The sequence below is a fragment of the Alternaria arborescens genome, assembly GCF_004154835.1.
Source record: "Alternaria arborescens strain FERA 675 chromosome Unknown contig_43, whole genome shotgun sequence".
Lineage (NCBI taxonomy): Eukaryota > Fungi > Ascomycota > Dothideomycetes > Pleosporales > Pleosporaceae > Alternaria > Alternaria arborescens.
The window spans coordinates 59,861-73,430 of record NW_021167898.1 but is presented as its reverse complement, the minus strand read 5'-3'; the positions used below and the strand labels follow the sequence as shown (position 1 = coordinate 73,430).

At 49.8% G+C, this 13,570-nt stretch overlaps 5 protein-coding genes across 5 annotated transcripts; 3 read left to right on the top strand and 2 right to left on the bottom strand.

Annotated features, from left to right (window-relative positions):
* Window positions 1–1,372: 1,372 nt before the first annotated feature.
* AA0111_g11064 (hypothetical protein) lies at window positions 1,373–2,209 on the bottom strand (the record flags this gene model as incomplete). The annotated part of the gene is made up of 1 exon (XM_028644887.1): window positions 1,373–2,209. The coding sequence occupies one exon, from the start codon at window positions 2,207–2,209 to the stop codon at window positions 1,373–1,375; it is 837 nt and encodes a 278-aa protein (XP_028501360.1).
* A 375-nt stretch (window positions 2,210–2,584) lies between these two features.
* On the bottom strand, window positions 2,585–5,542 carry AA0111_g11063 (hypothetical protein; the record flags this gene model as incomplete). Its single annotated transcript, XM_028644886.1, has 4 exons — window positions 2,585–3,241; window positions 3,295–3,655; window positions 3,712–5,165; window positions 5,222–5,542. 4 exons carry the CDS (start codon window positions 5,540–5,542, stop codon window positions 2,585–2,587), a joined length of 2,793 nt encoding a protein of 930 aa, XP_028501361.1.
* A 253-nt stretch (window positions 5,543–5,795) lies between these two features.
* Window positions 5,796–9,459, top strand: AA0111_g11062 (hypothetical protein; the record flags this gene model as incomplete). Its single annotated transcript, XM_028644885.1, has 4 exons — window positions 5,796–6,072; window positions 6,131–6,830; window positions 6,887–8,321; window positions 8,371–9,459. 4 exons carry the CDS (start codon window positions 5,796–5,798, stop codon window positions 9,457–9,459), a joined length of 3,501 nt encoding a protein of 1,166 aa, XP_028501362.1.
* Window positions 9,460–10,020: 561 nt separating this feature from the next.
* On the top strand, window positions 10,021–12,333 carry AA0111_g11061 (hypothetical protein; the record flags this gene model as incomplete). Its single annotated transcript, XM_028644884.1, has 4 exons — window positions 10,021–10,344; window positions 10,713–10,776; window positions 10,823–11,940; window positions 12,001–12,333. The coding sequence occupies 4 exons, from the start codon at window positions 10,021–10,023 to the stop codon at window positions 12,331–12,333; spliced, it is 1,839 nt and encodes a 612-aa protein (XP_028501363.1).
* A 515-nt stretch (window positions 12,334–12,848) lies between these two features.
* AA0111_g11060 (hypothetical protein) lies at window positions 12,849–13,335 on the top strand (the record flags this gene model as incomplete). The annotated part of the gene is made up of 2 exons (XM_028644883.1): window positions 12,849–13,168; window positions 13,227–13,335. 2 exons carry the CDS (start codon window positions 12,849–12,851, stop codon window positions 13,333–13,335), a joined length of 429 nt encoding a protein of 142 aa, XP_028501345.1.
* Between the last annotated feature and the right edge of the window lie 235 nt (window positions 13,336–13,570).

Genomic DNA, 13,570 nt, shown 5'->3' with positions numbered 1-13,570 from the left:
TTTGGCTAAGAATAGACGTCAGAATGCCGCTCGTTAGCTGGTTCTTTGTCTGATTGGTCAACATGAAGAATGGATCCCGTCCCCAACAATGACTCAATGTTGCGTAACGAGGCGCGAATGCGGGATCTGAAAACGGGTTAACCAACAAGCGGACCCGGTCTTCATCCAACTGTTCAATCTGGAGAAGACGCATTGTAGAAGCTTTTCTAGGCCTTCGCGCTCTTATAACTTCTGCAGCCTGACATTTTGGGTGTGTCCCAAGACATTGCGACAGCCATTTCTCCGGAGCCTCTAAGTTTGAGGTAGATCCGGCCCAGGTGCTTGAGGTATGAGGTTGGGTTTGATGCTCTACTGCTTGACGTTAGTGCACAGGGATCACACTCGAGATGGTCGAAAAGCAGACTTACGCTGCGTTTCCACATAGTCAAAAAACAGAGGAGATTCGGGTTGACGTCCATGTAAAATGATGCTGACATAATCTACATGTACAAGACATTTTGTGACGTAGCCATCTCTTGTGGTGTCACCATGGAAAGTTTCGCGATCAAAGTCCGGTCTCCCAACCAAATCCTTCCAGACGTCCCTACAGATGATACAGTTCTCGCCGGCTGCTTGTTCGAGATCCTGAACGGAAGTATGATGATCGAAAAGTCTCCTAGGAAAAGAGCCTTGGAACATAGAAGAGCACCGATCACAAAGTGATGGGGCTACAGAGACAGACATACTACGGCCTTATTGATATCAGACTAGAAAGCGTAACGTACCGACAGCGGCGACTTCGAGGGATGGGAAACACAAGTAGAGTGTATTGAGATGGCAGTAATTATCCACACTCGTCTTTGGCTGCTGTTGCTGGGGAGCGTATTGCGTCTCCTTTCGAGCTGTCAAATCGTGGCAGCGAGGCTAAACGTGACCGGTTTACCAGGGAGTTGTGGTGGCAGAGCTTTCCAGCCAAGGTGGTGATCGGGCTTGATAGCGGGGTAAACAAGATCCGTCTTATCAGCGGATGCACAGCGACAGAAATGGTATAGACCCGAGGTTTGTGGCCTGCAGGTGGCGCGAAAGAGACTAGGCAGCAGTGCGCTTACTATTCGTTCTCGCAGAATGCGTTATCCCGTGACTTCGTGTACACGTGTTCAAAAGGTCGGTCGTCAACAGGCAGGTTCAGCAAAAACTGCCACTGAAAACCTCATCCTCATCTCTGACTCAAGGTATCGCCTTCCTCAAATACGATCTCTACTCCCTGCTTTGAGCACATTGGCATGACAAGTATGATTGCATAACGCAATTTTTCTCAAAGCAGAATATTCGACTAATTGGTTCGAAAACTAACCGGACAGAAGGTAGGTGCATGAAACAAAACATCCGCTCGCTAGTCTTGTGTCATATCTCTCACTGTATCTGTGTCTAGATCAGCCAGGATAAAGTCTTCATCAACAGGTGTCTCCTCATCGCTGTCTTCGTCCGAGTCCATGCCAGCCAAACGGTTGTCGCCGACGTTTGGCCCCTTGTCCTTCAATCGCAAGAGCTTACGGTGGATGGACCCGGTCGTGACTATCTTCAGCTCAACTGCAAAGATGCTATTTTCTTCCATGTTGGCCTTAAAGAGAGTGGCTGTATGTTGCGAGGATGTCGCTTCGAGCTTAGGGTTTGCGTCCTTTCCTAGCTGATTTACTCCACTAGCTGGTAGAAGAATCTCACCCACAGGGATTTCGCCTTGCGCCTTACGCTCTTGAGTCTTCGCTGCATCCATACTAATCTCAACGTCCTCGCACATCATAATGCCGACTACGAGACAAACGGGCCAAGTGTTCCACATAGAGATCCAGTCTCCCATACTCCGTTTGACGTCCGGATCTTCTCTGAGCTTGGCCCAAAATTGGTCGAGTTGCTGAATCCGCTTGTATCGAATATGCTTCCCATTGAGGTAAACGCTAGCTTCGCGGCTGCCAGATACCGAGAATTGTCCGATGGATGTCAACGAACCCGCGACGCCCTGACTCTTATTTCCAGTGCCCTCGAGAACAAAATCAGTTGCAGAGCCTTCTTGAAGTGTGTGACTGATGTATGCCGCCGGCGCATCGGGAACATAATTTGTGGATGGACTCAGAGGCTGTTTTATGATAGCGCCAAGGATCGTGTCTTCGAAAGCGGCTGTTCTCATCCATGCTTGGTACTTCAGGATGATGAATTCGGGATCTCCGCTCATATTGGATGCTAATATTCGGTATATAGATCGACCAAGCTTCGGTATGGGAAAGTTTGAGATTACGTTGTCGTTGTGTTGATCGGAGCACCTCAGCAATCGTTACACTTCACCGGTACCCCGCACGTAAGCCACATCACGCTAATCATGCGCGATATCTTTCAGCTGTCCGGATCGAGTTGGGAGTCTCTCCTAATGCGACAGCTCTCGTGACTTGCAAATGGTATGTGCTGAAAGGTGCACTTCGTAATATCCCGAGATCAATTCCCCAAGCAAGACGGTAAGAGCTTGGAAGCTGCTGTTGTACTACAGTGAGTTTGTACATCTTAGATGAGCTTCTGAAAGTAAGGGTCGCCTCCACGCTACCAAGTTGTGATTTCAACTATGCCCGTGCCGCTCACCGGTCAGTAGAATTCTGCATCTATGTCCGTCCAGCTTCTCAATCAGAAGCGACTTGATGTACGGTTCGCGGTGGTCTTCGAATAGATGTTCCGTACTGAGAAAACCGTATCCACCCCGTTCGTTTCCATCCGATAGGAGTCGAAACATGGTATTGATACCATCAATGCTCAGTGGCGGCACATTCCACCGATGATCAGGTATGTTCTTGCGGATGTAACTGATCATGAAGACCGCGATCGATATTGCTATCGGTGTAGCGAACGAAGTTCCTGACATACGCTGCATGCCATTGTTTGAATCACTTCCATCCGTTGGAATCGACTGTGTCCACCACGATTGCACGTACTCCCCCATACACATGAAGTTATCTTCTCTGAGTGCAGGCGTTGGATTGAACTCAGAAGCGGTACCCATTGCCGTGGCTGAGTGTATGCATAGAACACCAGGATACTTTCCTGGATATGTCCGGGGCTTGTGACCGCCGTCATTGGATGCGGATGCAAAAATGACGATTCCGCTGTTCTGACACGCCTTTATCTCCTTGCGTATCTCGTCCTCTATATCGGTCTTGCTGAAGCCGAATGACAGCGAAATGATATCTACGTTCCAAATTTGCCTGGAATGTTGCAAGGCCTTCATGTCACTGTTAGATTTAGTTGTAATAAACATGGAACATAACCACATACCTGAACGAGCTGGTGTCTAAAGGTATTACCACTGCGCTTTAGGTGTTTCTGAGACTCCACTACCCGTCCAACGTAGACATGAGTATTGCTAGATAGATCTAGGATGATGCCAGCAATATGAGTGCCATGTCCAGATATATCCTTGGGGAAATCTTCATGTACGAAGTCCTTGAAATCCCGGATGCGACCTTCGTTGTTTCTCACTTCATGATACCACTCTCTTATCACTTGAGGATGGCTTTTATCAATTCCCGTATCTAGAATCGCTATCTTGATCTTTGGGTTGGGATCGCGCCCTATGGCGTACTTGAGATTTTGTTCTCTGATTCTTTTTTTCCAATCATCGGCTTGTTTGGATTTTCTAGTACAGGTTAACGCTACTGGATGTGAAACAAGTATCCAATTCTTTTTACTTACTTTTCATCCAGCACGTTGGCCAGGTCGAGACTAAAGAGCTGTCCTTCATCCACTACAGGAGAAGCAGTATCGTTGTATGAGTACTGACGTGCCGCTTGCAGGGCTGGCTCAACATCAACTATTCGATCCACTCGTATGTTCAGGGATGGTTTCCTTTCCTCCCACGTGGCGTTGTATTGTTGTACTAATACCGACTGAGGTTTTGCCGTATCGTTGTATGTAGCGGTAAACTCTTGGAGCGGCTTGACAATCTTATCGTAGATTTTGGCACGGATGTCCGTTTCTGCTATCCCCTCATCCAAGTCCACATAAGCGCTCAGGCAATTGTTGATGATTTCAAGACAAGCGAGCTGTAAGAATTGTCCTGTACCATGGTCGTACGTCCGGAGGAGAGCGTTATATAGAGACTCCTCTTCATTGATCTGCTCGTCTTCGTTGTACTCTCTGTCTTCTTCAAGCACCTCGACTACTTCCAGGAAAAAGAGTTCCCATAGCAACACCCCACACTCAAGAACGAAATGTTTTGTTAGTTGTGCTGCGTCCGTTTTGAGCTTGGAAACATCATCCACATAGACCTGGATGTTCGAGGCAGTATCGTCTGCCATATCCATGTTTGGTGAAATGAGCAAATCATCGGCTCTCCAGTGGCTCTGGATCAACGCACTACCGATCAGGTATAACATCGATCTTGCAATGCGAAACCCCAGACTAATACGTAGCGACTTGCCTTTCTGCAACTGCTTCGCCAGCGCTAGCGCTTCGGTATCCGTTGAGCCTTGCACTGCTCTAAGTAAGGTTGATAATCTCAAACTGGGCTCTCGAGCTTTAGTTCTCGAATTAATATTCACCAATTCCGGTTTGATCCCCTCTGTCTTTATCTCAATACGTATCAACTTTCGGCGAGGTATTTTCAATCGCCCACAGATTCTATGTGAAGGCTTTGGAAGTGGAATGTCAACCGAACCCCTAGCGTTACTTCGGATCCATTGGATGATACACCATGTAACCGGAGATTTGATTCCACAATCTGCCGTCAGAGTCTCGATCATGGTTTCGTGATGTTCTTCGGTATCTGCACTGACATGAACATATGTAGGATGACCACCACAATTTTCGTGCCGCTCGAGCATCAGGTCTGCGATGGCCTTCTTCGAAGCTGACATATCCGCAATCATATTCAATTGCGTTTCTCGCTCATCGATCACACGAGCATCTGGATCTGGTATGCTGCCTCCAAACGAGTGCAAGTTTGCAGGTTGCGCAGGCGTATATACTCGTGCGATGGTATTGTTGAACCTTTTCACGACATTTGTGTGCGCCCAAAATTCACTAGCTTTGGAGTTGTTTGTTCGCAGGCGATACCAGTGTATTCTGTCGTTGGCGGCTGGTGTGTACGCAAGCGCCGATACAGATGGCAATGCTAACTCATCCTTGAACGTTTCAAGTGTGCTTGTCTGCAGGCGTTAGAAGATATGAACAAAGCGTAGTAGTCCATGGATCGCATGCTAACCATTTCGTGGAGCTCGACGCTATCAGTAGGATCATCTAAGCAGCCGAGGAATAAGTGGAAGAGTTCCTCCAGCGCCGAGGTTGCTTCCTCATGATCTGTTGTGGATAGATCATAAGCTGTGTGATTCTTGGGTATCACTTCTGAAAGCCTGTACATTTCGAAGCGCAATGTCGTGATCGCGTTGTGCGTCCTGAGAATCATTTCAGATCTGGTGCTGGGTTCCGCTTCGACCTTGTTCCGTGCGGGCGCGTGGGGTAACGAGGCGATGAAGGTTGGTACGATCGCCTCCAACACATCTATGGCCTTCGTGTTTAGAAACATGTCTGCGGCAAAAGGATGAGTCGAATAGTGAGCCAAAGCATTGATTTCGCATCGTGCTACGGGTGAATTCAGGATTCGGAGATCTCAACCGGCCAGATTTCCGATAGGGAGGTGCGGGGTCTAAGTGCGGCTGAGCTTACATGCTCATGATGGATGACACCATCGCCTGCATACCAGTCTACGAGCGTCTTTCAAATCCCTCCATCCTTTTCGACATGTTTATCACCTCACTCCCGGTTTGACTGGCGTCGCTATGGGTACAAATAATCCTCTCGGTCTTGTGGAAACAATCTACCTAGCGTCACGAGAATGCTCGGACACCTTCGAGAAATACATTGGCTCATTACCAGGAGAAAGCCCGGCGCGTGAACCTTTATTGGAACTGCGAAGTCTTTTCAAGCAATGGACCGCATATGTTGGGGCTTTCGCCGCCCCAAAAGCATCGCTTGACGCCCGACTTCAGAACCATGATGCAGTGAGGGAGATCATACTGGATTTGCTTTTCATGCTGCTGCAGAACTTGCGATGGGGTATGCATCTTTAGATCTGAGATCTTAGTTTCGCAGCCCGGTCTCTGACACTATATAGCGAGGCGCACCGGATCACACGATACAGCAGATCAGCTTTCCTACCAACACACGGAACCAAACCCGCTGAGCAGCCCAGATCCCGCATCACCCATGGACGAAGTCGGTCTCCCAGTAGTACAAACAACGATTGGTCGATTGCTGCAAATTGGAGTCGCAATACGACACTCGGGATGGTACACTCACCAGTCCAAGCTAAAAGACGAAGACCCTACTTCTAAGTTACTGCGCGAACAATGGCTCGAAACAAAGTACAGCAAGATACCTCAAAGCCTCAAGTCACAACTCTCCCGTTCCATGTATACGCGAACCACTTCCATAGACTATATGCGATTGCATAACGAAAGACTTGCGCATGAGCGGAAAGAAACGGCTTCTCTGAATTATGCTGCTCCAAATGCTTTGTCTGGATTGGAGGAGCCTATCGGCGAGGTTTCTAAAATCAGCGAACTGAGGGCTCCAAATGGGTTGCTTGCCCCAACTGTCGATACCAACTATAGTACTGTCATGACACCTTCCGCTGTGAGTCGAGTACAGAGTATCATGAGGAAACCGACGGGCACAGTAATAAGCAGAGGGGTGCCAGTGTCTGATGCAACGACCGACGAGTTCTTGTATCCAGAGATGCCTAAAGCGTCAACGGCATGTCCAATCTGTGCATGCCCCCTCCAATCGTCTCTCATGCGACCGCATGAATGGAGGTACGTGACTAGCTTTCGTTGAGTCCAGTGGTTGTAACTGTTTTAACTTCTAATAGGTCACATGTAGAAGGCGACTTGGAGCCTTACGTTTGCATCTCTGAGGACTGCATAGACCCACTAAGATACTTCAAGACTTTTGATCAATGGGAATCCCATATGCAAAACCGCCATACCGCACGATGGGCTGAGAGAATCCATACCCAAAGATGGTATTGCGATTTCGAACACGACCCGATCCAAGAGTTTGACAAGGAGCATAGTCTGAGGGACCATTTGAATGCTGAGCATGGCCAAAAACTGACCGATTCTCAACTTCGTGGTAGGCTAAGACGCAATAGAAGGATCGCGTCCCGAAACGCCTTCATTTGCCCTATCTGCGACTCTGAGCCTGCAAATATCCGAAAGAAGGTGGATGGCAATCCATATCAACTTTTGTGGAATCATATTGGGGAGCATCTCAAGTTACTAGCGTTTTCGTCGTTGCCATATGACCAATTCGACTCTGGCGAACCACAAAGCACACTCTATGCAGCGACCACAGACCAAGACGAAACTACACAGAATTCTAAACACAAAGAAAGACAAAGTTTTGAGGATTTGACCACGGTGCCCGAGACTCTTGTTTTGGAAGATGGTAGTTGCGAGGTGGACGATCTAGTAGTTTCGGCATGTTCAAGCGACGATCCTTCGTGCTGCGTCGATCGGCCACACAATCAGAAAACCATTTTCCGAGCCGAAACTGAGTTACCAGAAGCATTCACCTGGACTGATATCGACCTCAGGATGCAGCAAATGTCCGGTCTCCACACAAACTATGAAGAGCTCGCAAAAGGATTGGGCGTCATTGACGTGAATGTAGAAGATGAGACAGGGTACTCATCAGATGAAGCTTTCGGCTCCGAAGACGAACTAAGTCTGCGAGGCAAGCTGATCAAAATGTTCTACACGAGCAATTTCCACAAACCTCGCCGAAAGTTCCTTCCTGAAGACCAGGTGAGAACTCTTATCACAAAAGAAACTGTTCTCAAAGAGCTCAGGAGAGCTGATTATACGACCACCACCAGTCTGCGAGTACCCACCAGTCTGCAAGTACCCACTCCTCAAGAAGTTAATGCGGGTTGGATAGCAAAGAATGCTCCTAGGACTTTCGCTACTGTAGTCATCAGTAGATTGGACCCACGGGAGCTTTCGAGTTACATGATCGTGCTCAGGAACATCAACTTTACAGATGAAAGTCTCAGCAGGGAAAATATTGAAACAGTTCTTGATACTACTCTGCTGAAAGGACTGGACATACAGGACGAAGTTAAGGCAAAACGATGGCGATTCTTAGTGCCCATTTTCAGTTTACATATGCAAAAGTACACACTACCTGCGGAAAGTATCCTGCCATTCAGTGTGGAACCTGGAGTGATACAAAGCGACGCTTACACAACGATGACGAAAGTGTACATACACCCAGCTCATCGCGAATGGTCGAACAGCCAGCCAGTAGGTATAGGAACATTGAAATGCATTGAATTGAGCTAATCAGTCATAGGTTGTCATTAAAGAGTTCCATGCGAAAGACAAGGATTGGAATGCGTTAGCTTGGACGACTGAGGCAGTGGTTCAAGGACGAGTCAACAACTTTCTACACAACCACCTGACTGAATGCCTTGCAGCTATCAAAATGGGTGATCGGAAGTACTTAATGTTTCCGTGGGCTCATGGAGGTTCACTTGGAGATTTTTGGGCCACGGGCATAAATACCGGCCCCAACGCTCGTCTGATAAAAGATACCGTCAGACAACTCAGAGGTCTTGCTGATGCTTTGCATTGTCTCCACCATGTGATGGGTAGCGAGAATAGGGTTAGGGTTAAGAGACCTGAGTTCCCGGAACTTCCTGACGACGGTGTGCCCGCGATCCAGTTGAATGGTGTGGACATCGGGGACGGCGATGTTGGGGCAGCTATCAGCCATGGAGATCTGAAGCCGGAAGACATCTTCCGGTTCTTCGACGAAGGTGCAGATACGACCCATACATTACAAAGGCTTGGTACTCTGCGAATTGGTAATGTGGGTGTGTTGAAGCAACCTGTCTTGGGTGGAAGCGGGTACCCAAAACACGACGCAGATCAGAGACGCGCTACGTCCCGATATAAGGCCCCTGAGCTAGCAATGCCACAACGTGACGGACCACCTTGGTCGCACGATATGTGGTCCATAGGATGTATCATCTTCGAGTTCATCATTTGGATCCTCCATGGTAAGAACGGGCTAGCACAGTTCAACACTGAATTGCGGTATACGTTCTACGACAAATCAGGGGCCGGAACAACGCCTAGAGTTCACAGCGTTGTATCTGCTTGGATGTCTCATATGTTAGGAACGGATCCGGAATGTTCGCAGCGTAGCGTAATTCGGGATCTCTTAGAGATTGTACGTGACCAGTTGCTAATTCCGGCCGTGGACATATTACCCCGTATCGACCGACAGTTGACTCGCTGTCGCGTCACGGCTGCTGAGCTGGGTGACTCTATGGACAAGATTTTACGCGATATCAATGATCTCCCAGAGACCTATCTGTCCACGGGAAAGAGTCGGGATTCCATTCGACTTCCGAGAAAGAGAACGATCTATGGTTAGGGCAGGATGTCATTGTCACCGGCCTAAGTTATTATAAGGAAGTGCCTGTTTCACGATCTCTGTGTTTCTTCTCCGTTCTTGTACTGTGTGTAGGTAAAGCATAGGGCATGGTTGGCAAAGTCCTAATCTTCATTTCGTTGCCAATTTGCTCAGAAGTCGAAACGAATTTACCTTGTCTTACAAATCTTAGTTCTGTGAGATAGATGTCCAGGATGGATGGTTGTCTTCGAGACCATCTCTCTGAATAGAATTTGAAGCATGTGTTATGACCAACGCATTGGTGCAGCAACCTAGGAGGATGCGCGATGGGAACAGCGCCCTTCCACTCATTGGACGCCTGACAGACTGTGTAACCGAAGGGCGCTGCAGGACGCCTTGATGGCTTACGCTTCGTGGCTTGCTTCCGGAACACCGGTGTTCTCGGGTAGCGAGAATCCCGTGATATCGCGTGCACGCATCGAACGAGCTGTGAGTACAAAGGCAGCAAGTAGGTACAACACGAGAGAGCCCATCGCACTGGAAATCATCCTATACAGACCGAGACCACAAAGCAAGATCAAAATGCCACCACGCGTCCCCTCTGCCCACCCCTACGTCTCATTCCTCTCCGCCGCCTTTGGTGGCATGTTCCTGGCAATCGGCCTGACCTACATGTTCTACCCCCGTCATGGCTATCAACTCTTCGGCTTCAGCGCCGCCCCCAGCACACCTGCCGTGTGGTCGCTACCAGAGTGGACGCTGATAGAGCGCATCATGGTTGTATACGGCGCGAAAGACGCTTTCGTGGGCGTTGCCATCTTAGCAGCTACATGGGCTGGAAATCGAAAGAATGCGGGATTGTTGCTCGTTGCCGCAGGGGCTTGTGCGGGTGTGGATGGGTGGGTGGTGAGAAACGAAGCGGGAGGCGGGGAGTGGAATCACTGGGGGTATGGGAGTGTGATGGTTGGATTAGGCGGGGTCATGATGGGGTTGCTGGGCTGAAAGGGTTGATGGAACGGCGGTGGTATTCTGGGGCTTGCGGGTTGGGAACAACGGACGGGAAGGTTATAGAGAGTGTCTACAAAAGTGCGCTACATGATGACCTGTCTGTGGAAATTGTGCATCGAGTGATTATGTGAATGGATTGCTATGACGAAAATGGAGCTTTCGATCTTCCACGTGCAGTCGCGTGTGTTTAGCGCGACTTCGGGACAACGCGTCATGCCAGTCGCGTTCCGTCCCGCATCTCAAACAAGACCTACACGTATGCGTAGATAATTGCGATGACCGATATCTGGAGTGGTAACATCCTGCTACCAGACAATAATGCCATCAGAGGTACATATGATCGCTCTCCAGGGCTGCCGCGGCTAACGAACCCTAGACATCAGCCTTGCGTCGCAAAATCCCGCGTCTTCACCCACCCTTCCTGCCACGTCCCTACACTTCCTCACCACCGTCGATACCTCCAAGATACCGCTGTACCTTGCCGCTGGACCCAGCCTAGATGTATGGACAACAGAAGAAGCGACACAAGCGTGGTTCGAGTCGATATTGTTGAGCAATCCCCCACCGGGAGAAACGACCAGCCATGATGTAAGACAGTGGTGGGACCTGGCGCGCTCACAATCACCAATTGGCATTCTCGTACAAGTTCAAAGAGGTGAAGAAGAAGATGTGCATAGCCCGAGAGTGACTGAGATACTATTCTACGGCACTATTGCTGCTTCGTCAACAAGCGAGCTACCAACACCACCGTCCTCTTCGCCTTATGTCGACAATGCGCACGGCGAGATTCTGCCTGAGCTCCGAGTACACGCTCTACCACTTTCGTCTGATTTGCTGCATACTACTATCGACGTTCCGGGCATTACTGAACCGCAATTCCTGCCGCCACTACACGATTACCATGCTGCCCCAAAATCACCGAAACGCAACCGCGACCTCTTCGAAGAAGCCACCATTCAGTACAAGAAAGCACGGGGCCGAGGCGGACGCGCAGTCTCCGCAGCCGCAGCTCGAGTCAGCGAATTCCAGAACGCATACACTCATCGCAAATCCTCCCTCTCTACAGATACAAAAGCCTCGTCCTACCCAGACTCCAGACCACCGTCTGCGTCCGACCACTTATCTCGACCTACATCGCACCGCATCTCTCGATCACCAAGCATCTCGTCAGATACAAGACCGCTGAGTCGCAAGGGATTGCCAGAAGGTCATGCTAGACGGAGCAATTTGTCACAGGTCGCGACAGTCCCCACACAGCCTGAAGAGCCAACAACAGAGTCGCGGAACAAAGATGCACTTGTGAAAGTGGTCATGGCCGCAATGCGAATGCATGGACTGCAACAGCGGAAGCAAAATAGATCACGTCGTGCCTCAGCAGCTGGTGCAGAAGAAAGCCAACAGTTGAGCGAGGAGGCGGCGGCTGAGGAGGCTACGAAGGACGACGAATACAAACTCATCTACCATCAGACCTACAAAGGCGCTGCACTGGCTTTGGTATGTCACACACTTCCTTGTCCACACCTACGGTTCAAGACACCAACTAACCATGTCCAGCGCAAACACATGTCCACTGTCCCCCTTCACGCCACACCCGATAAAATGCGCGACATCGTCGAAAAGCTGCTTACGCTCTTCCTCTCCGATCCGCTCGCTGAACCGGAACCGGTGCCGGTTCCTGTCGAATCTGTGGCGACGCCTGGTGACAGGTCGAGAGTTGGCCTTTTCGGGTCTGCGCATGGCCATGCTAGTCCGTTTGATCTGCCGAGTACGCAGAGGAGGCCGGGGATGATGAGAGCTGTTACTGATAGTCATGTGTACACAGGGAGTCCAGTGAGCAAGAAGAGGGTTAGCACTGGCCCAGGGCAGACGTTGGGCGTGCCGGAGTGAGGTACTGCGCTACTGGAGCATGCTGGGTGGACCGACTCAGCACGACAGGCCATAATGACGCATCATCTTGCGTATCAGACACGAGCTATCGATATATCGCGCTTCGTTTGCGGGCAGCGCTTCTGCATGTTTCGTTTCTCGGCACTGCTTGCTGCTCGTGTCACAATCAGTCAGCATCATCAACCCACCCAAAGCGGAATGTCGACAAATTTGATGCTACGACGCCATACCCGGCGTGCAGCACTGAATTACGCGCCCTTGCAGTATGGTATCGCGAATACGGATGGCGAAGTATGTCACGGAAGTGACCTCGACCCACGCATTGCCTCACATGCTGCTGCAACATCGTGTGCTATGTCGCCGTCGAAGCTGCAAGAGCTATAGCAATACGACGGTAGCATCGAATACGATCAGCAAAGCTGTATAAAGCCCTACTGCCATGTCCCCAAGGAAACATCAAACAAAGCAGCACACCTTCGCAACTCCACCTCATTTACGCACATCACTGTAGCAACATGCGCTCTAGCATCTCCGCCCTTACTCTGCTTGCCTCCGGCGCATCAGCAGCAGCAGTCCCTTGGATCTGGGACGTTACCGGCTTCTCCAGCATCTGCAGCGCCGCCACATGCCGCTATTCCTTCAACGTTTCCGCACCTACCGGGCCCTCTGGTCAGCCTTCTTTCGACGCTAGCTTCTGTTCTGGTACCAGTGTACAGGGCGGGTACAAGTCCTGTGGTGTGGTCGGGGTTGATGTTCCCGCCGACGTGCGAACGCAGGAGTTCAACCAGGGTATCGATATTGGGGCTATTGTTAGTGTGCAGTATGCGTTCACTGAGTAAGTACAGACGCGAAGAGATGTTGGTGAAAGGGGATTCGAGCTGATTTGGTGATAGGGGGGAAGTGAGATATACGTACACGGGTAACAACTCTGTTGCACATACTGACCTAGGTCCTGCGGTGGATTTCCAGATTATACCTACAGAGGTTTCTGCTGTGGCTTAGTAACAAGAGATTTTCGCCCACAGATCTAGGAGAGTTGGCAGGATATAGATGTTCAGCACGAAGTGAACTTTCTCACAGCAAAGCCAGCTAAATATATCATCTGTCTGTGTTACCTGTCTACATTCCTTTCACAATGTTTCGACGCCGGAAATGCATGTGGAAGCTGGAAACCTCTGGAAGGTACCGTCCAAAGCTGAATTTAGCTGATGTAGCGATTTTCGACTGTCCGCAAGGC